We start from the raw sequence: 21,329 nt of genomic DNA, 5'->3' as shown, positions 1-21,329 counted from the left end.
GTCTCTGTCCATCCTTCCGCATGCACCATTGCACAGGAGAGGCCCCTGCTGCCCTTTGACCTTCTCCTTGACTATTCCAGGACAACTGGACTATATTCCTCACTGCAGTGGCCACGGTAACTTTAGCCTCGAGTCCTGTGGCTGCATCTGCAACGAAGGCTGGTTTGGCAAGAACTGCTCAGAGCCCTACTGCCCCCTGGGCTGCTCCAGCCGGGGTGTGTGTGTGGATGGCCAGTGCATCTGTGACAGTGAATACAGCGGAGATGATTGCTCTGAGCTCCGCTGCCCAACGGACTGCAGCTCCCGGGGGCTTTGTGTGGACGGGGAGTGTGTCTGTGAAGAGGCCTACACAGGCGAGGACTGCAGCCAGCTGAGATGCCCCGGGGACTGCTCGGGGAAGGGGAGATGTGCCAACGGTACCTGCTTATGCCAGGAGGGCTATGTTGGTGAGGACTGCGGCCAGAGGCGGTGTCTGAATGCCTGCAGTGGGCGAGGACACTGCCAGGAGGGGCTCTGCTTCTGTGAAGAGGGCTACCAAGGCCCTGACTGCTCCACAGGTAGGAAGGGGAACTCTCTGGGGTGTTTGACAAGGGAGGCTCAGCAAGCCAATAGGAGGTGGAAAGAGAGGTGGCAGGGAAGGTCAATTTTAGGGAAAATAGTTCCCAATTGGGTTGTACTTATTTGCTTTCCAAGAAGATTCATGAGTTAATCGCTATGTTGACAAGGTGAATTAAAGGGGGAAAAGGACAAGTATCAGAAAAGGTCAGGTTCATGAAGCTCTAGAATAAAGGCAATGGTAATAATGTTGATAACTTTCCACTCTGCTTGGGTGGCAGGGGAGGGTGGAGAGTCAGGCAATGGGACCAGCTTATTTATGCAAAGCCTTCCTCTAACTCAGAGGGACTTTAAGAGCTCCACCTGCCCAAAATCATCTCCTTCACCTGTTGCCATGTTCGAGGGACATTTCCTTTTATAATCCTACTGTGTGAGATGGTGGGTAGTCTGTAAGGCACTCTGGTTATCTTGGAGCTTACAGATTGCAAAAAAAGAACCAAAAAACCAAACCCAGTGCCGTTGAGTCGATTCCAACTCATAGCGACTATATATAAAAAAAAAAGGAAGGTGTTATTAATTCATGCAATGACCTAGTGTATCCATAGGAAAGAAAGTATTTATAGGCAAGGAATTAAACATAAACAGGAATAAAGTATTAAAAGCAGCAACTCATATTCTAACAATTAGTACAGAATATTAAGAGGACATCACTCACTTCGTTCCAAATAATTATATAGCATATTGGAACCAACCTCATAGGTAGGCTACACTGTGGTAAACTGACAGAAAGGTGATATCCTAAAATGAAGATTCAAGTCCAGCAGTGAGAAAATACTTATATAATCACTGGTGAGTCTTTTCCCTAGAAAAAATCATATCATTTTCATCATTTCATTATTGCCCACCCTCTTCTGACTAAATCAATAACAATTGCTGGTATATCTTGTTTGTGTTTTTAACAAAACAGATTAAGCAATTGATCTTTTCCATTTAGGGTTCAGTCTGTAATAATAGGCTCAGAACGCCCATTGGGAAGATTCAAAATAAAAAAAAAAAAAAAATGACACCAAAAAAAAACAGGGAACCCAGGGTGGAAAGGAAGAGCATGCTGTCACATTGTGGGAATTGCAACCAATGTCATAAAACAATATGTGTATAAATTTTTGAATGAGAAATTAACTTGAGCTGTAAACCTTCACCTAAAGTACAGCCAAAAAAAAAAAAAAAAGGATAGATCTTCTGGGTTGTCAATCCTAGAAATTTTCTGATCAGCCTTCTGACATAGTTGAAGAGAGAAGTCCTGAGAAGCAAATTCACCAGCCTTTTGTTCTTCAGCATCATCAACGGTTTCCATTTAGATGGCAGGCTATTCAAAGACAAGGTTCCTGCACATATGACTTCAGCTTAAATTCTCCCAAAAGATCAGTGGCATTAATGAAGAGAATAACAACAAGAATGCAGTGCTTAGGAAAAAAAATATATTTTTATGTTCCTTAAGAGTTTTTTCTTTTTTGGCCATATCCACTTATTTCACTTAACCTCCTAGTTTTGTTTAGAGAATTGAAGCATCTTTCTAAACATATAAATATGCATTACACCCACTGTTCCAAAGGGAAATTCAAACAGACATTAAGCCTTGTTGTTTCTGAATCCAAAGTCAGTAGGCAGTTCCTGGAGAAGCAAGTCTGAAGAATGTTCCTTGTTCCCACCCAGAGGGTGAAATAGTCTGGAAAGACTCCATGAGGCCTCATCTGGAGGATGCTAGGGATCAGTTTGGGCCATCTCTGTGTCACGGGTATTCTATAGTACGTGTGCTTCTTAATAAAGTTGATCATTGTTAGGCTGGGCATACCTGTCACGTTCTTGACCTGCTTTTCTCCAGAGGTGGGTCTGTTTGCAAACAGAATCTTGATCTGATTTAGGGGTCCAAAATGAATTGGAGATAAACCCTCATGGTGACCTCAGGGATGACTCAGCCATTTCTACCGTAAATACAACTGGGTCAAGTTCAAACCAGGAGCACATGTTACCTCCAAAACAACACCTCTGTGCTGTTTGAGCGACAGCATTGGGGCATTGGGGTTGGGGTGCTGTTCGAGGAAGACTTCTGTAGGCTCAGCTAGATTACTTTACAGACTCCCAAAGTATGTGAGGGAGGACAGTTGCATAATCTCCATCTGTTTCTATAGCAACCCTGGAGCCACCACTCATTGCAGGAGGTGCGCTCTTAATGCCTGCCTTTTAAAACAAGCGCCACAGGTTTCTACCAGTGAAGTATCTAGATCATTATCTAAAGTGCCGCTTTGCTTGCTCTTTGTGAGAAGGCTGTAGGAGACAGAGCTATTATCAACTGTTTGACATTTCTGGCCAGGTGTACACGCTACCTCACTACTGCTCCCCTTGCCCCCAGGAGGGAGGAGAGAAGACGAGAGAGAGAAGGGGATAGAAAGGTGAAAACATGGGGAGACACAAAGTGCACTTCCTCATTGCTCATTCTTTTCTCTTGGTAAGGGCAAGGAATATAGCTGGCCACTAGGTAGTTTTCGTTCTGAGGCCCCCCAGGCCTCTATAGCTTGAATGCAATTGAATACTTCTGCAAGACCACTATATTTGACTCCTAGCCTTGATCTTTGTTCATAGTGAGCCATGGGACCCAATGTCAACCATTCTCCCTCTGTTTTCTGTCCATGTAAATATAACAGAACAAAAAATTCATGCATATGAGTACTTAAAATAGCCCTTAGAAATAAACTACTGCAGGCTTCTCATTCTACAAATTAAAAAAAGCAGCAGTCCAAAGAGACAGATTTTACCCACAGCCAGACAGTTAATTAATGGTGGGGCAAGAATGAGAACCCTGGTCTCCCACCAACTTCCAGCACATTTTAATCCTCTCTGGGATGCTAAGCAGAAGAGAACTGAAAAATGAAAATGTTAAAAGCAACACAGATACACAAAAATAGCCCTTTGATATGAAAGCTGAGCCCTGTCAAATGATAAAAAATTAGGCGTTAGAGATGGGATAGAGAAGCATATTAAAACATTTGTCCTCATCTGCCCCATTGAAGGCCGTTAGTGTGGGAGCTGGCTGGATAGTTGGCCAAACCTCCTGGTGACTCAGAGGGATACAGGAACCATCAGAGTAGGGTCTTGGGACAATCCAGAAAGTTGTTCCCTGGACTTCAGTCAGACCTGTGGAGATTCATCACTGCCAGCCTTCTGACTCTGCCAGAGATACAGCCAATCCAACCTTTGGCACCTGAAATCACTTGCCCTTCAGAGCAAAACACATCATAGAATTAATTCCAACTGCTTCCACCACACAAGGGCAAATTTTGTGAGATCTGAAGAGTCAACGACGTGGCATCTTTGCAGATAAGCAAGTCCGATTCCTCAGAACACAATTCATTTCTTTTTACCAGTCTGTTCTTTTCCCAATTTTTGGAATTGGAATCCCAAAGAAAGTAAGACTAAGATACCTTTGCACCCACCATAAACGATTTGAATCAAGACATATGACTCTTTTATAATTTTCTTTGTAGTTCAATATTATTTAGTACTCTAAGGATTTGGGGCAGTTCTACTCTGTCCTCTAGGGTCGCTATGAGTCGGAATCGACTGGATGGCAGTGGGTTTTTTATAAGGATTACTGTCACTCAGTGTATGTTGTTAGCTGCTGTTGAATCAGTTCCCGACTCATGGTGACCCCATGCACAACAGAACAAAATGCTGCCAAATTGAACCCAGTCTCCTGCGTGGAAAGCAAGAATTCTACTACTGAATCGTTGCACCCAATGTACACAGCTACCGATAAATTGTAGGGTGAGTATGATGGTCAATTCCATCAAGACATGGCTCACAAGAGCACTTCCACGATGAATGACACCAGTCGCTGCTTTCTCAGTCAGAGGCAAAAACAGTGTTTTTAACACTAAGCTTGGTTCTTAAGCCAAGTTGCCAAGATAAAAAAAAATTTTTCTGCACCTCTTTTTTACTTTAAAATCCCAGAATGCTCTGCTCAGATCACGCTTCACTGCCATTATTAGCTTTATTTTCTGGAAGAAGGAGCCAAAAAGAAATATATGACTTGCTCCATATGCCCTAAGAGTTGTTGAGTGACTCAAAATTTGGAATGGCCATTTCCATCAGGATAACAGCAGAAGTCCTACACAGGAAAATTTGAGTCAGTGTGTTTAATCACAATAGGCAGGTACTACAGAATCTTTTTTTTAAGAAGTTTCTTTCCTCTAGGAAAAGCACCAGTCTGGAGATCACATCCTACAAGATGGTCTGAATTATTCCCTAGTGTAGTTTAGTTTGGGGGACTGTTTATAAATTAAATTAAACACCTGGCACGATCTGTAACCTGCTCTACAAATCATAGGGGAAAGAACATTAAATTTAGAAGACCTGGGTTTGAGAGTCTGTTCTGCTCTGACCCAACTCCCTGACATTTAACAAGTCCCTTTATCTGGGACTCAGTTTCCTCATTTGTAATTTTGGGATAATTATATCTACTTGATCTATCTCATAAGGCTGCTTAAAAGATTTTTTTTTTTTAATTCTAGTTAGATGGCATGTATGAACACATTTTTATAGACAACGAAATGCTATACAAATGTTAAGCAGTATTATATACGGGTTAAGAGGTTCTATAGTCATTCTGCCTGAGTTCAAGCCCTAGTTTCTGTGTTTGCTGGCTATATGACTTGGTTTTCTCATCTATAAACTAAAGGTAATAGTAATACTTATCCCATGGTGTTGGTGCAAGGAGGAAATGAGATAACCCACGTAAGAATGTTTAGCATTGTGCCTGGTGTATAATAAGTGTTTGATATTATTATGCAAAATACTGGCAGCTTCTATATATATGTTAGCTCTTCTTCCCTTGGTCAAGGAATTTTGTACACATTATACAGGCTGTCCTAAAGGCTCTTAGCACAATTCTAAGCTTTTATAATATGGGAATTATAAATGATACCTAACCAAAATCTAACCTGTTGCTGTCGAGTCGATTTAGACTCACAGCAACACTATAGGACAGAATAGTACTGCTCCATAGAGCTTCCAAGGCTGTAATCTCTACGAAAGCAACCAAAGAAAATTCTAGCACACAAATACACGTCCCTAATTTCCATTCCATGATCTGAGGTTAGTCGAAGGGCTCCCATTTCTGCCTTTGCTGAGGGATTTGAGGGTGCATATGTGTGCATGACAGAACCAACAGGCTCTCTCGGCTCACATGGTCCTGTGAAAAGCACCTGGCCTGCCTAGTCCTACTAACCTGAGATGGTGAAAGAGTGAGATTACCCAGAAAGATGGTGAAAGAGTGAGATTACCCAGAGCAAAAACCAATGACAACTTCTAAACTAATCAAAGCCTTCACTCCATATAAACTTATAAGTTAATTACGGCCATTCAAACATTGACCTAATCTTTGATTTAATCTGAGGGCAGGGCCTAATTGCTCTTAAAGGTTTAATTATTTAAGGTCCACACTACTGGTGAAGGTAAGGGAACCATACATAAAAGGTTATTTCAATGAGGCTTAATCTTTGGAAATTCTCTCAGTAGAATTTGAGATATAGGACAAGAGAGTAAAAAGAAAGCCCTCAAGCATACTTCTTTATCATGAACCCCAAGGTCATGGCTAATGAACACCTGTTGAATACAAGTTACGTTTCTTTCAAAACCTGAACAGTCTCCTACAATAAGAGGCTATTTAATGTCTTCATCAGGTCGTGGTATCCAGGACTTATTGTATTGACTTCTTATATTTTGCAAGATAATTAAAAAAAAAAAAAAAATCGTGACCCTATAGGACAGAGTAGAACTGTCCCATACGGTTTCCGAGGCTGTAAATCTTTATGGAAGCAGACTGTCACATCTTTCTTCTGTGCAGTGGCTGGTGGGTTCGAACCTTTGGGTTGGCAGCCGAGCACTTTAACCACTGCATCACTAGGGCTCCAACAAGATAACAAAGAATGACTCTTGATTTCCACTTGCCAAACCAGATATTGGTTCCCAGGGTGATCTGGTGACAGTAACTTATTTAACTACCAAAAATCATGGCTGTTGGTGTACTGTTAAATGCAACTTGTTCTATGAAGGACAAAAACGCCCTGATTTGTAGTACTTGCCAATTTCTATTACGGGGTTGCTATGAGTTGGAATTGCCTCGATGGCAACGGGCTTGGTTTTATTGTGTAAATACTTCCTTCCTGGCCAATTTCATCCTACCAGCATGACATCATTAAACGTGGAGCTGGGGAGAGATGTGCAGGAGCACACAATTATATAGTCTTTCCAACACACACATACAAGAAAATTACCTTCCCATAAACTTCTTGCCATCAAGTCGCTTCTGACTCATAGCTACCCTATAGTCAGAGTAGAACTACCCCATAGTGTTTCCAAGGAACAGCTGGTAGATTCGAACTGCTGACCTTTTGGTTAGCAGGCTAACTCTTAACCACTGTGCCACCAGGGCCCCAAATTACCTTCACCACGTAGATAACAGTAAAACGTAGCGAACCAATTTGGAAGTGATGAGTTCTGAGTATTTTCTTTGTTTTTAATATAATTTAATCTTTAATAATGGCTGTTTAACAAGGGTCTTGCAAAATCCCTGAAAATATAACATTCAGCTCTCACGAGCCCTTAGGAGCTGGCTCCAGCACACCACTAGCTTATGGCCCCGTGGAGATGAGGGAAAGACAAGAACCTGCCCACAAAGGGACTTCCTAATCACTCAAGGCCACTGAGCCCAGCAGAAACATAGACATGGCATGTGGGGTGAGATGTGCAGAAGCAAAATTGAGTCCAGGATGGGAAAAGCAATCCTCTGAGCTCATGCTGTCTGTGTATTGCCTCCCGGTAGTTGCCCCTCCAGAGGACTTGCGAGTGGCTGGTATCAGCGACAGGTCCATTGAGCTGGAATGGGACGGGCCGATGGCAGTGACGGAATATGTGATCTCTTACCAGCCGATGACCCGGGGGGGCCTCCAGCTCCAGCAGCGGGTGCCTGGAGATTGGAGTGGTGTCACCATCAAGGAGCTGGAGCCAGGTCTCACCTACAACATCAGCGTCTACGCTGTCATTAGCAACATCCTCAGCCTTCCCATCACTGCCAAGGTGGCCACCCGTATGTACCATTTCCCCTTCCTGCTTCATTTTTCTTTTCCCCCTACATGAGATCATGGGCATTCATGACAGTAGTGTCTTTTCTTAATTCTTCAGGGATGCCTGCAATATCACAACTTTTGAGAGGAAGGGCTTTAGGCGTGACTCACTTAGAAAAGGGTACATAGTTAAAAAGACACTTCCGATTAAAAGAGTTCCCAAATTCAAGCAGCTCCCATAAATTTTAGAGTCAAAAGGACAAAAAGTACTTTGATGATTGAATACTGATTTGCTGTAAGCTAGACTGTGCTTAGAAATCAAGTAAAGTATGACATTTATCTGAACATTTGGTCTAGTTAATTTAAGGATTCAAAACCAGGAGATGTGAAATAGGGCATATAATAAGCAAGTGCTGGGTGGTATGTTACAGAATGTAAGTAGACAACAGAGTGGGGAAACATCCTATTTACAAACCAGAAATGACAACATCCACTTCTCCTCAGAGAGAAGCAGCGAAAATTCTTCACAGTCCTTTGTTTAGCAAGATATCTTGACAGCCCATTTTTAAAAATAATTTATTTTATTTTTGTTGTTGTTGTTGACAGTCCTTTTGACTATAAAAGTTGAGGTTCCGGAGCACAGTTTAGAAAGATTCAATGGGAAGAAAAGAAATAGAGAGAGAGCCAGAAAGCAAATTAAACTGTCCTCCTTGAAAAAATGAACGGCTTTTCTTTTTTTGTTGTTTTTAACAGGGAAAAAAATCCTATGAGTTTATATTTTGTATGTGTTTATTTCACCATAGAAAAAATACAAAAAGTTTCATGCTAATTATTAACCCCAACTACATCAAAGAGTAGAATAAGAAAGAGATAGGAAAGCTCCAATTTTTTTTTCTTTGTACATTTCTGAATTCTTAAATTGTTATGATGAGCCTGTATTACTTTGGAATTTCAAACACCAAAAGGATGCTCTGCAAAGAAATTTAGGCCAGAGAAATTTCCAGTGGTGAGGATGCCCCTCTACCAACCTCATCACCCCAAACCTACTGCAATATCTGTCATGCACCCAAATATCTGTGTGCCTTATGTGGAAAGGTTTTAGGGGATATCAAGGAAAAAGGGCTGGGAAGAGAGAACTTCAGAGGAGGTGATCTATGAGTGACACAGATTTAGCAGCAACAGGAGACCAGAACAAGAGGTGATCACGGGAACATAAGCCCTTCAGAATTCATAAAAGTCCTGGGTCAGTAAATGGGAATTATCAAATATGCACCACCCATTGCCATGGAGCCAATCCCGACTCATAGCAACCCTAAAGGACAGAGTAGAACTGGCCCATAGAGTTTCCAAGGAGTGCCTGGTGGATTCAAACTGCCAACCTTTTAGTTAGCAGCCATAGCTCTTAACCGCTATGCCACCAGGGTTTCCATCATCAAATATAAGATAAGGAATTTGAGCTCATTTTATTTAAGTCTCAAATGAAAAGATGATTGTATTACAAATGCCATGAGAGTTCAGAAAACGGAGAAGTTAGCATAGGCAGAATTGGCCATTGAAGGCTTCATGGAGGCTCAAGAACTTGAAATGAGATTTGTAGGATATTCAGGATAGTGACAGGCAGAGGGGAAAGTATTTAAGAAGCCATCTTGCCCCTTTGCTTTCCAAGCGATAAAAGTCCCGATTTAACATTGGACTCTCTCTATGAGCGTTTGTTAGTATGCCTATAATTATATCTGTTTATGTTTGACCTTTTTTTTTTTTATTAAGTCTTCTAGTGCCTTGCCTGAGAACTAGATTTACATATCCGCTAGGACTCTGTATAGAGGCAGATCACCATCTGCTGCCTTTCCCACCTTGCTCTGGGTGGGTCATCACTGCAAGTGCCTGGCCCAACTTCCAAGGTCTCCTCTCTGATCCACATTCAAATGCAGCAATGAAGTTTCCACCTCCTGTGGCGTTTAGTATGGCAAGTCAGGGCACCCCCTCAGGCAGGCTCCCAGGAAACAAGGGCAAAATCTTGTAAACTCACCTGACATGCCTTCAAGTGGGTTCAAAATCAGCCCTGCCTTTCAACCAAGAAGAACCAGGAAGCTTCCAAACAGGAAGAATGAGAATCTGTTAGTTTTCCAATGGGAATAGCCCAAAAGAGGCAAAGCTAAAGTGGGAACAGGCTCCCTGGGGAACTGGGAAAAGTCATGCTGTCATATCTCAGGGCTGGTAATTGGAACTCCATTAGGACAAGCATACTTCCACCTCACTGAACCTGTGCATGTGTGTGTGATGTGTACATGTAAGGGTACATGTATGTGTGGTTGGGGGGAAAGGGCTAGGGGCAGAGAGAAAGGAAGATTAAGGAATCAGAAGAAAACAACAAGAACAGAGAGGCAAAGGCCATTGAGGGAGAAAAGAGAGAAATAGTGAATCAGAGAGAGAAGAGGAAAAATTGGAGATAAAAAGGGAGAAAGTGAAGTGAGAGCAAAAATCCAAGCACCCGCTATTGTCCTCTGTGTGTGCCTTTTCTTTGCTTGAGTACAGGAAATGAAAAATCTAGATTGTTCTAGGCTTAGTTTTTAAAACTAAACAAAATACTCTTAATGCACCTCAGATAATCAAGAAAAGCATTCCAGCCTTAATTCTGGAGATGGCTTGCTGCACACCTTTAGCCAACACTCTGCACCTCCCTTTTCCTGTGTACGGAACGGTACCACTGATATCTGCCATGATCTTGTCTCTTGGGAAGCCTCCTAAGATAGTGTTCAAGTTCTCTAAAGGAAGGCATTACATTAAATAACGAGATTTACACCACCAGTAAGGAAAGGAGAGTGTTACTTTTAAATATTAATGTTAGCCCATTATGTAATAGAAAGTATTAAAAATTATTTATTAAATTGTGTTTGTTAAGCTTGGTCATTTATTCCACCGACATTGAGCACTAAGGCCACAATAGAGTGAGCCAATCCTGCACTGGACCCACTGTGTTCGGAATAAGATTGGGGTTGCCCACCACCTGGCACCACAGCCACGGTATGGAGGGACTTCACCAAAACAAAACCAGGTGATGTTCTTTGCTCCTGTCCTGGATAGTTATGACATTGTCACCCACATTGCTGTGTTCCAGATCTTTCCAGGCCTCAAGGGCTGCAATTCAAGACCATCACAGAAACCACCGTGGAGGTGCAGTGGGAGCCCTTCTCATTCTCCTTCGATGGGTGGGAGATCAGCTTCATTCCAAAGGTAACACCCACCTGCCAGACTGCTAAATGGCCTTCTTGGAGTATTCACACCCTCAACTTAGAATTAAGAGCAGCAAGGAAGGTGCTATCTAATGGCTGCCTTTATTCCATTAAGGAAGGAGCCATGGCGGCACGACGGTTAAGTGCTCAGCTGGTAACTGATAGTTTGGTGGCTCAAATTCAAACAGTGGCTCTGCTGGAAAAAGACCTGGTGATCTGCTCCCATAAAAATTACAGCCTAGAAAACACTATGGGGCGATTCTACTCTGTTACGTGGGGTTGCTCTAAGTAGAAAATAAACTCCATGGCAGCCAACAACAATTCCAATAAGGATACAAAATGGCATTTTGGTGGTGCCTGAGCTATAGAACTTTTCTTTACACAAAGGTGTGGTGATGACTGACTAACAAGAGTGACCCCAATCCTAGCACCCTGGTCTTGAATAGCAGGAGCATTTAGGAAGCAGCTGCCATCTTCAGCTGTCTGCTCAGAAAGCTCTAGAACTTGGTTAGCTGTGATTTGAGCCGTTCTGAAAGCCAGACTCTCAAAAAATTGAGGCTTATCTTTAGGCTATAAGAAAAGCCAAACTAAGTTAGTCACATAGGCCACAGCCTCATTCTGTTACAGACAGTTGCCCTAAAAGTCAGCTTGCATGGCTTCAATCTCTGAAGGTTAGAGACATAACACAAAGCACCTCGGTTTCCCTAAATTTTTTCCTACCAAATTTATGACGTATTAATTGAGCAAAATTCTCTTTAAACAAATTCAATTGTCAGTCTTTGAGTTAAAAAAATATCCTGACTCCTTTCTACTCTTTAAAGAAGTATTTTATTTTATTAATCATAAAACTAGCATTTCCAAGTTACCAGAGGTGCCTGCCCAGTTCTAATTTTTTGACCTTACCCGTGTTCTCCCTACCTGTACCATTCATGAAGGTATAAAGTTCACTCATACTTCTTGCCTCTGTCTTCATCCTTCAGCATCAAACAATCAAACAGCTGTTTTTTTTTTTCAGTCATTTGTCAGACTTAAGTAATTTTTAATGACATATTTTTGGCTAACGGAACTATAATTTCACCATTCTTTGACTTCAGAATTCTTAGATCCATGGTCTGTTGAAGCTACAAAAGACCTTCAAGTTCACAGAGTACAACCTCTCATTTTACATCTAGTTTAGTTTAGTTTACATAAACTAAGAGCTAGAGAACCTTAATGGCGTCACACAACTAAAGGTGAGAGCCCAGGTCTCTACATCCTTGTCCAGGGCTCTGTCTACTAAACCAGGGGTTGCCCCATTCTTGTAGGTGTATGTAGTCATGTCATGACAAGATAATACCTGTAAACAGACATTCTATACATTCTATATGGAATGTGTCTTGTTGTCGTTAGTTGCCGTTGAGTTGATTCTGACTCTGCATGTATGCAGAGTAGAACTGCTCTGTAGAGTTTTCAAGCCTGTGTCCTTTTGGAAGCAGATCGTCAGGTATGTCTTCCAAAGAGCCTCTGGGTGGGTTCGAATTGCCAACCTTTTGATTTGTAGTTGGACACTTAACTGTTTGCACCACCTAGTGTCTCCCATACTTAGTTGAAATTGCCAATAAAGTATGACAGGCAACTAGATTTATAAGAAGGCAGAAAAAATCATATCACCTGCTGCTCAGGCAGAAAAAAAATGATGTCAGGTTTGCCTATTTTATATCTAACATGTAAAACTGAATAAGAGATGGGATGGCCAGGATAGGCCAAGGTCAAACACGTAGCCACAGGGAGTAAAAGTTCTTGATCTGTAGATTGAGGCCACTGGGGAACATTTATCAGACTGATTTATAATAGTATGGCTATAAATTACATCCAGCACACTCTGGATGATGTGAACAGAGACCAGAGAACAGGGGAGAAAGGCATGCCAAAAAAAGGCCCCTCATATCTCTTCCATTTCCAGGAATACCCACAGAAAATATTAACCTGGACCCAACATCATCAAGACGATCTTTCTCATTTCCTTTCCTACCAATGCTTTTCCTTCCTCTTTCCTTTGTGTTTTTCTTTGGCCCCTGTTTCCTTCTTCTTCTCTTTGTACTTCATAGTCAATGTGTCACTGTGCCCTAACTTATCTAGGTTAAGGGGAAACAAAATATTGACAGATTTGTGCCCAAGGTAAGACCATGAGAAACCCCAGATATAGCAAAATAACAGCTTCAACTCATAAAAAACTGGGAATGTCCTAGTTTAGAACATGTTGCATGTGTATATAAAGATGTTTACACACATACAAACACAACTCTACTCTTCTAAATAGCCGAGGGCATACTCATCAAGATAAATGCCAAAAAAAAATCTGATGGATGTTAACCATAACCATCAAACATTTAATCTTTGGCAAGAGCCAATCTGCATCACCTCATGCCTAATTTTTACTGGCAATCTCAACAAACTCAGGAGAGGCCAAAGAAATGTTCTTGAAAATTTGTTATCCATTTGCCAAATCCTCATAAGTGGTGGCAGTCTTACTGCGCTTGTTGGGAGTTGTTTTTGGCCCCAGACACTCAGCTGTCAGCGTGGAAGAAACAGACATGGCCCCATTTCTAATTTCCGAACTACAGTGTTCCACACCTTCATCTTTTTCTTATCTGTTTTCTCTCCCATTGATTTTCTCTTTTAATTTCCCTGCTTTTCCCTTCCTCCCACCTTCCAGAACAATGAAGGAGGGGTGATTGCTCAGCTCCCCAGTGATGTTACATCCTTCAACCAGACGGGACTGAAACCTGGGGAGGAATACACTGTCAATGTAGTGGCTTTGAAAGACCAGGCCCGGAGCCCCCCTACCTCAGCCAGTGTCTCCACGGGTGAGTGTCTCCAACTCTTTTCCCTTTAGCTACCTATTAACTCACTCACTAAATAGAATTGCAGAAATCTTCCCAAGAAGTAGAGGGACAAAAGGGTACTAGGATTCCTCCCAGAGCTGAGAATGATTTTGGTACCCTAGAGATAGAGCTACTTTACCAGATGCTTAGCCGAGTATCTTCCCTACTGCTTATCCTTGCAAGCACAGAAATCTGGGAACACATTCTCAGGTGTAAGTCATCTGATCTTACTCATCAAGAGACCTCATTTGTTAGTCCCTAGTGTCATGAGCTTTGGAACCAGCAAGAGTTGACTCACTACTCACCTATTGTGATATTTGAGGAAAGCCATCTACGACCTTCCCAAGCCTCAATGAAGAAAAGTAATAAGGAATAACAATACCTTACTCATTGAGCTGATATAGGGATACACATGATTAACACTATATTGATGACAGTGAGTGCCCAATATTTGGAAACTGCACATATACCCAAAGAACACACATAGAAGTGAAAGCAGTAAGAAACAAATCATTCAAAACCAGTAGGTGTAGGTTTGGCCAATGTTCAAAGCAGTAACTTGATGGCTGTATCATCCCCACAGTGCACCTCATTCATGATCATTTTGATTTATCTAATGGGTATTATTTTTACTTCATTGTTTCCTTATCCAAAGGATGTTCAACTTCAATGTTGGAAATGAGCAATTGTGATGTGTGTGTGTGTGCCCTCGGCAAGAATTTTTCGAAAGTTATAAATGGCATCATCCTTGGTCACCATTTTATTGGTGGAAGAACTGAGACTTGGGGGTTAAGCAACTTTCCACATCCATAACAGAAACTGAGATAGGTGCACATAGGTACAGCTCTATTTTTCATAAACAGAAATTGATAACCAAGGAAGCCTATCTTGAGTCCAGGACAAAAAGCCAACTTGACCAGAAAAGGAAGCCACAGCACTATGTAATGAGACTGTGTTTATGAATTAATGGTTCATACTTTACCACTTGGATCCAAACTAAACAGCATCAGGTGTTGAGGTTTATGCTCAGTCTAGAAAATATTGGTTGAAAACTATTATGGCATTGGTTTACGTTCCATTGGAGCCCTAGGGTTCATCCAACCAGGGCAGCTCCACTTTTATCTGTTCTGTATTTTGTATAGACATTTAAGATTTTGATTTTTTTTTTTTAAGTTGTATTAAGAAGCAAAGAAAGCTTGAAAGCCACTATTCTAATCCAAAAATGTTGTAGAAGAAACCTCAGTAGCCATGAAACCTCAACTGTTCTGTAGGAATCTTTCCAGATGTCAATGGCCTAAGTTTTTCCGCAGGCTTTGCCCCCATGCCGGGTTATGCTTGAACCTGAAGAGTTGATATTTGATAATATATGTAGATTCTCCTCTTTTGATATGTAATGGTTTCTGGGTCTCCAAGTCATTCCTGTGCTTTGATATTAAGAAAAGCAACTAGAAGGAGAAGACAGTTCATGAGAGGGCAGAGAAGAATATTACAGTTGTATAATGTTTTTCTCCCAAGTATTAGGAGTACTTAGAGAAGGTAGTCCAAACCTGCTTTAGTCTTATACTCAAACCACATTTTTCAAACTTTGCAGTATTTTTTGGTTTGGAAGTTCCTTGAGATTGAAATTAAAAGTTCCAGTTCTAGAAATTTGTGGTAAGCTTAGGTAGAATTGTTTTTCAATTAAGGGGGAAAAAAAAAAAAAAACCTTCTCTAGTTAATATTTTGGCCTTGTATGCAGTCATGAAGAAATGGAAAGAAAAACATTGATTCCAGTTTACTTTTTAGGTAGGACCTGTGTTTGCTTAAAAATTAGGGCCTAAGTTGAAAGAAAGCAAGTTGATGCTTCCTTGTCTAGAACCCAACATCACTACCAAGTGGCCAACCCAAGGGCAGAATCCTGGGGTGGCTACAGAAAAGATGGCTGGCTTCCAGCCCTGACCGCTGTTTTAGGAAATGATTGTTCAATTATTTCCTTCTGCTAAGGTCTGACCTACACCAAGTCTTCCCCCTCCTGGCTGTCCCCTCCCCAAGAAGCTCTGAGCCCTCATCAGACTGGCTTCTTTCAGGCAGGCCATTTCATGAATTCAAATTACGAGACCTCCTGCAGCCAGAATCCTCTGCGCTACATAATCACATTCTAATACAGTCTATTTTTTTTAATACGGTCAATCCACTATGATTAGGGTTCTCTGAATTTAAAAGAGTTGAAGGACAAAAGCCTTATTTGGGCATTTGAGTTTCAGTGACAACTTTTATTGTTTTCAAGAAACTCCAGTACACTAAAATGCTTCCCCTTCTTTCTCATGGAAGAAGAGGGTCGTCTCTTCATTCACTTAGTGTCTACTGTGTGCCAAGCATTATTCGTATACAGCAGCTAAGAGGCCATTTCCCCCATTCCATAATTCAATAAAACTAAACCAAAAAGATCTGTAGCTGCTAACCAAAAGGTCGGCAGTTCAAATCCACCAGGCACTCCTTGGAAACTCTATGGGGCAGTTCTACTCTGTCCTCTAGGGTAGCTATGACTCCGAATCGACTGGACCACAATGGGTTTTAAAGCCAAAAGGCCCAAGTTATCTAAACTCACCAAACGCAGCATGCTGAAAAGACAATGTGTGGATGTGTTCTGTTCAATCACATTACTGCCCCAAATATAAAAAATGGGACTTCATTTTAACTCCAACCTAGATGACACCGAATTAGTCTGGTGATACTCACTTTGGCTGATACTAGACCAAAAATCCTAAACTGTTTAGGAGAAAACAGGACTAGGCTAGACCCAGAAAGAGGGGATGACTAGGGACAGACCCAGGTCTGGAAGACTGAGAGCATAAGGTCAGCTGAGACAGTCCTCAGGGAGACAGTCATTCTGCGACAGAGTTGAAGGCGGTTCAGCAGAGGCATAGCCGCGGGACAGGGCAGAAGGGGGCACTTGCCACCGGCCCAAGTCCAAGGGGGAGGCAGTGGCGTCACTACGGGGGTGCAGAGGGTGCGGTGACACTGTCAAAGGGGGGTGACACCACTCAGTTCAGCGTTACGTCCAAGACCAAACTCTGCAGACTTGAGCTGCTCCAGAAAGGCCGTGCCGGCTTCAGCCATGTTTCGGCGCGACCCTCTGCCGCCGGCTCTCAGAGTCTGCCGGGGCCATTACCCCGCCCGGAGGTGCCGCTAGCGCCACTGCTACAGCTGCCGGGCGCCTCCGGAGCCCGCCTGTCTGTCCGCCAGCCCGCCCGCCGGGCCTGACGTGAGCGGCGGGAGCGCTCGGCCTCTCCTTTCCTTCTTTTCACGGCAGCTATCAAAAAAAAAAAATTAATATATATATATTTTTTTATCAACGTCTATTTATCTTGAAATTGGAGGTGGGGTAGGAGGGTGTGCAATTTAGAGATTGCCCCTGGGCGCTCTTTACCCTCGCTATGCCCCTGTGGTCCAGATGGTGGCTTGGTTAAAAAAAAATCATGTCTTGGTCAAGAATTTGTGGTAACAAGAAAGAGAAACTTACTTAAACTAGCTGAAACGAAAGGGAGTTATTGGAAGGACATAGAGTGTCTCATGGAACCTCAAGGCCAGACATCCATCTGGGCCTCATGAAAGATTTGAACCAGAAAATGGAAAGTCAGTAATTGAGTTACCCTCTGTATCTTTCTGGAGTCACCACATGGTCACTCATTTCTGCTTCTCTGCATATTGCTCCATTCTCCCCTCTCTTTCTCTCTCTCATTCCTGTCTCTCTGTGTCTCCTTTTCTCTCACTTTTTTCCTCTCTCTCTCCAGACCAGATAGACATTTTCTGTTTCTGTAGGAATATGATAGAAAATAGCTACCCCAGCCCCCTGGCTCCACATGGTCCAATACCAACAACCAGACTCTCTGGTTCCAAATTCCTGAAGAATATCAACATTAATATGAATGAGCTCCAGCCAGAGGGGTGTATCACATAAGAGATGCAATATGGAGGCTAGGCCCACTCTTCTAGTCATCGACGCGTAATTCTCAAAGAAGGGCATGTTGGCCAAGCAGTCACCCTATGAGGAGTTGAGAACACCATTTTCTGTTCCCCTACTAAGCCTTTTCTTTTTCTATTTCCCTTCTACATTTTCTCCCCCTCTCCCTCCCCTCCCCACCACCCCATAAAATGCAAATGAGTAGGACCCTAAGTAAGTGCTGGTACCACGGACGGCCAGGCCCTATACGAAATCAACCAACTTTTCTGGGGAATGCCATTCCAATATGGTGTCCCTCTCAGCTGCACAGTGTCACAGATCACGTTTATGGATTAGTGATTGGATCCAACCTAAACAGCATCAGGTGCCTAGACTTATGCTCAGCCTAGAAAACAGTGGTTTAAAACCACTGTGACATTGGTCCATGTTCCATTAGGGCCCTAGGGTTGCATGGCAGTGCCTCAAGGCAAGGATCAGGTGGAGATCCAGACCTGCAATTGCTCTCTCTCATGCCCATGCATACACCTTCCAACAAGGGCACCTCCACTTTTATCTGTTTTGTATTTTATACAGTCATTTAAGATTTTTATAAAATGCCAGAGGCCAGGGCTTGTGAAAGAATCTTGAGGGCCTGTGGGCAATTGCAGTGCCCTTCTGGCTCAGGAATATGCAAGAAAAGGTGAAAAAAGACAAAAAAAAAGGATGACCCACAAAAGACTTCAAAAATCAAAACCGAACCAAATCTTTGCCATCGAGTTGATTCCAACTCATAGCAACCCTATAGGACAGAGTAGAACTGCCCCATAGGGTTTCCAAGGAGCACCTGGTGGATTCAAACTGCCAACCTTTTGGTTAACAGCCATAGCACTTAACCACTATGCCACCAGGGTTTCCATAAAAAAAAAAAAAAATTCCATAAGGTCCTTTTTATTCAGAGGAGCAAGTTTCCCGAGAAGACATGTTTCATGTCTACAAAGGCAAATGTCTATTGGGTTTTGATACAGTCTTGGCAGCTGGGTTTACTGGGTGTCTAGTATGGCTGAGTAATGTCATCTTTTGAATAGTCATGATGGCCTCTTTGGCAGCCAAGTTGAAAGTCTCAGATGGTTAGACACAACTGGTCGTGTCATAGATCTTTCCTCAGTGCTCAGAGAAGGTGAGAGCTAGGCAACAGGGCACACACCAGAAGCTCAATGCTCAGTTCTCTGTCCCATCACCTCCAGACAAAGTCAGTGCTCGTTCTCTCAAACCAGTAAGTGCCCTTCCCCTCACTAAACTATAAAAATCCCAGCACTTGAAAACCACAGCTTGGGGAAAGGGAAATTAGACAAAGATTCAGGGGAACTGAGTTTCAGTCAGAGTCCCTGGGTAGTAGAACTGGTTAACGCACTTGGCTGCTAACCAAAACATTGGAGGTTTGAGTTCACTCATTGGCAGCTTGGAAGAAAGCCTTGGCTATCTACTTCTGAAAAATCAGCCATTGAAAATCCTGTGAAGCACAGTTCTACTCTGAGGCACATGGAGTCACCACAAATCAGAGTTGAAATCTATAGCAACTGATGTTTGGAGTTCCACTGTCAGTTCCCCTATTGCCAAGCTATGCATCCTCAGGAAAGACAATTAATCTCACTGTGTCTCATTTTGCCCATCTGTAAAATGGGATAATAATTCTCATCCTCTGTTTGACTGGTCAGGAGAATATAAGGACGAAAGGAGAGAGTTGATGTTCAATGCTTATTTCTCAAACGTTTTTGTTCTATTTGATTCTTTTCATTCAGTCATTGATGGGCCCACGCAGATCCTGGTTCGAGATGTCTCCGACACCGTGGCTTTTGTGGAGTGGACCCCACCTCGAGCCAAAGTCGATTTTATTCTCTTGAAATATGGCTTGGTGGGTGGGGAAGGTGAGAAGACCACCTTCCGGCTGCAACCCCCTCTCAGCCAATATTCAGTACAGGCCCTGCGGCCCGGTTCTCCCTATGAGGTGTCGGTCAGTGCAGTCCGAGGGACCAACGAGAGTGATCCCACAACCACCCAGTTTACAACAGGTAAGACTGTGGAGGGGGAGAAGTATGGAGCAGAGAGGGTGTGGAGTCAGCTGGTGGCATCATCGTGACAAGAGGAGAATTAAGGAAATGAGATGATATGTACTTGGCATAAATGTTGTCACGGATGCTGCAAGAAGGAAGTGAGAGGTTTCAGGCCTCCTGGTGATGTTGACATCACAGCACAGAGGAGGAATCAGTGCACCAATAGTAAGGAGCTCGGTGTTCTAGGCTTGCCTTGTCCACCAGTTAGGCTGGTATGAGTCCTGTCTCCCTTGGGGTCTCAGGTTTCTTGCTTGTAAAATGAAAAGTTTGTCTTGAAGACATTTAAGCATTCAGGTTGCTAATCCAAATGGCAATTTTTGTGACAGTTCAGAAGAGGTGCCCCCTTCCTCAAGCCACTTAACTGCTACTTGCTAGAGATCATTGTGATAATTTTATAATGACTACCGCCAAACCTACCAGCAACTCTGCAGGAGAAAGACGTAGCAAACTGCTTCGGTAAAGATTTACAGCCTTGGAAACCCTATAGGGCAATTCTACTCTGTCCTATAGGTCGCTATGAGCCGAAATTGACTCAATGGCAGTAAGTTTGATGTTTTTTTAAATAATGGCAGTAAGTTTTTGGGGTTTTTTTTATAATGACTATAATACCATGATAGTGGCCGCTGGAGTTGTGCAAGGCACAATCTACACAGCCGTCAGCAGACCCTCCAACTGAAAGTCTGTGGCTCATCCTCCCATTTGAAAACACTAGCAACAAGGCTCAGTAAGTAAGGCCTGTATCTGCACCTCCTTCCTACTATCATATCCACTGCTCTTCTCTTCTCAAGGCTGTTGAAACTTTTAAAGAGCTTCCCCACCAGTCTGGAAAGGCTGGACCTTAGGGTGACTTGCTCTCTGGCCCTCACAGAACTCATCAGGCTGGCCAACTGGTGGGCAAGAAGGACAGAGGCCATCAAAAAGACAGGTTTCCTGGCGCTCTCCTTGAGTCAACAGGGGCCTGCTATCAGAGAATGAGTCCCTATCTAACCCAGGTTCTGTCTTGGCTTCTCCATCTTGGGAAAATCACATATCAAGGAATGTCTCTGTCAACTCCAAGTTGTCCCAGGGATCAAAGGAAACTGATAACATCTGTCAGATCTAATAACCAGCTTCTTCCAGACTGGAGTAAAGGAGAATCACTACTTTAGGCATCCAACTAATAAATAAAGCTAAAAGTAAAATAGACAGAGGCCAAAATACCTCCCCAGTTTGGAACATGTAGCTTAGTGTTAGAGCCAGAAGGGCTTGCAAACTGTACCCCATAATTAAACTCACCCACTGGGGCAGTTCCCTGGGATCATTATGAGTCAAAATGGACTTGATGGCACCTAACAATAACAACCCAGTAAAGGGCCACTGTGGACTTGGGCAAGTTGTGGAACTACTCAGGTAGGATTTACAGCATGTAGGATCAAGCAGAAGGCCTTATCCATGGGGGCAGTCCACTCCCATGAGAGACCGGCGAGGGGAAGGAAGTGCAGAACTCATTATTGAGTTAAGCCCAAATTCCCCAGTGTACAAAG

At 42.8% G+C, this 21,329-nt stretch overlaps 1 protein-coding gene across 2 annotated transcripts in view; it reads left to right on the top strand.

Annotated features, from left to right (window-relative positions):
* Positions 1-21,329, top strand: part of TNR (tenascin R) — an 85,306-nt gene that overhangs the window by 2,978 nt on the left and 60,999 nt on the right. Inside the window, exons 2-6 of one of the 2 annotated variants that reach the window (XM_049868512.1) lie at positions 81-557; positions 7,436-7,699; positions 10,795-10,910; positions 13,605-13,755; positions 19,495-19,764. In XM_049868512.1, coding sequence (XP_049724469.1) covers positions 81-557; positions 7,436-7,699; positions 10,795-10,910; positions 13,605-13,755; positions 19,495-19,764 — 1,278 coding nt within the window. Of the gene's footprint in view, positions 1-80; positions 558-7,435; positions 7,700-10,794; positions 10,911-13,604; positions 13,756-19,494; positions 19,765-21,329 lie in introns of those variants that run through there. The other variant, XM_049868513.1, reaches the window with a different exon arrangement.

The sequence above is a fragment of the Elephas maximus genome, chromosome 24 (genome assembly GCF_024166365.1).
Source record: "Elephas maximus indicus isolate mEleMax1 chromosome 24, mEleMax1 primary haplotype, whole genome shotgun sequence".
Taxonomy (NCBI): domain Eukaryota; kingdom Metazoa; phylum Chordata; class Mammalia; order Proboscidea; family Elephantidae; genus Elephas; species Elephas maximus.
The sequence above is the reverse complement of the archived record's forward strand: the minus strand, read 5'-3'. Positions and strand labels throughout refer to the sequence as shown.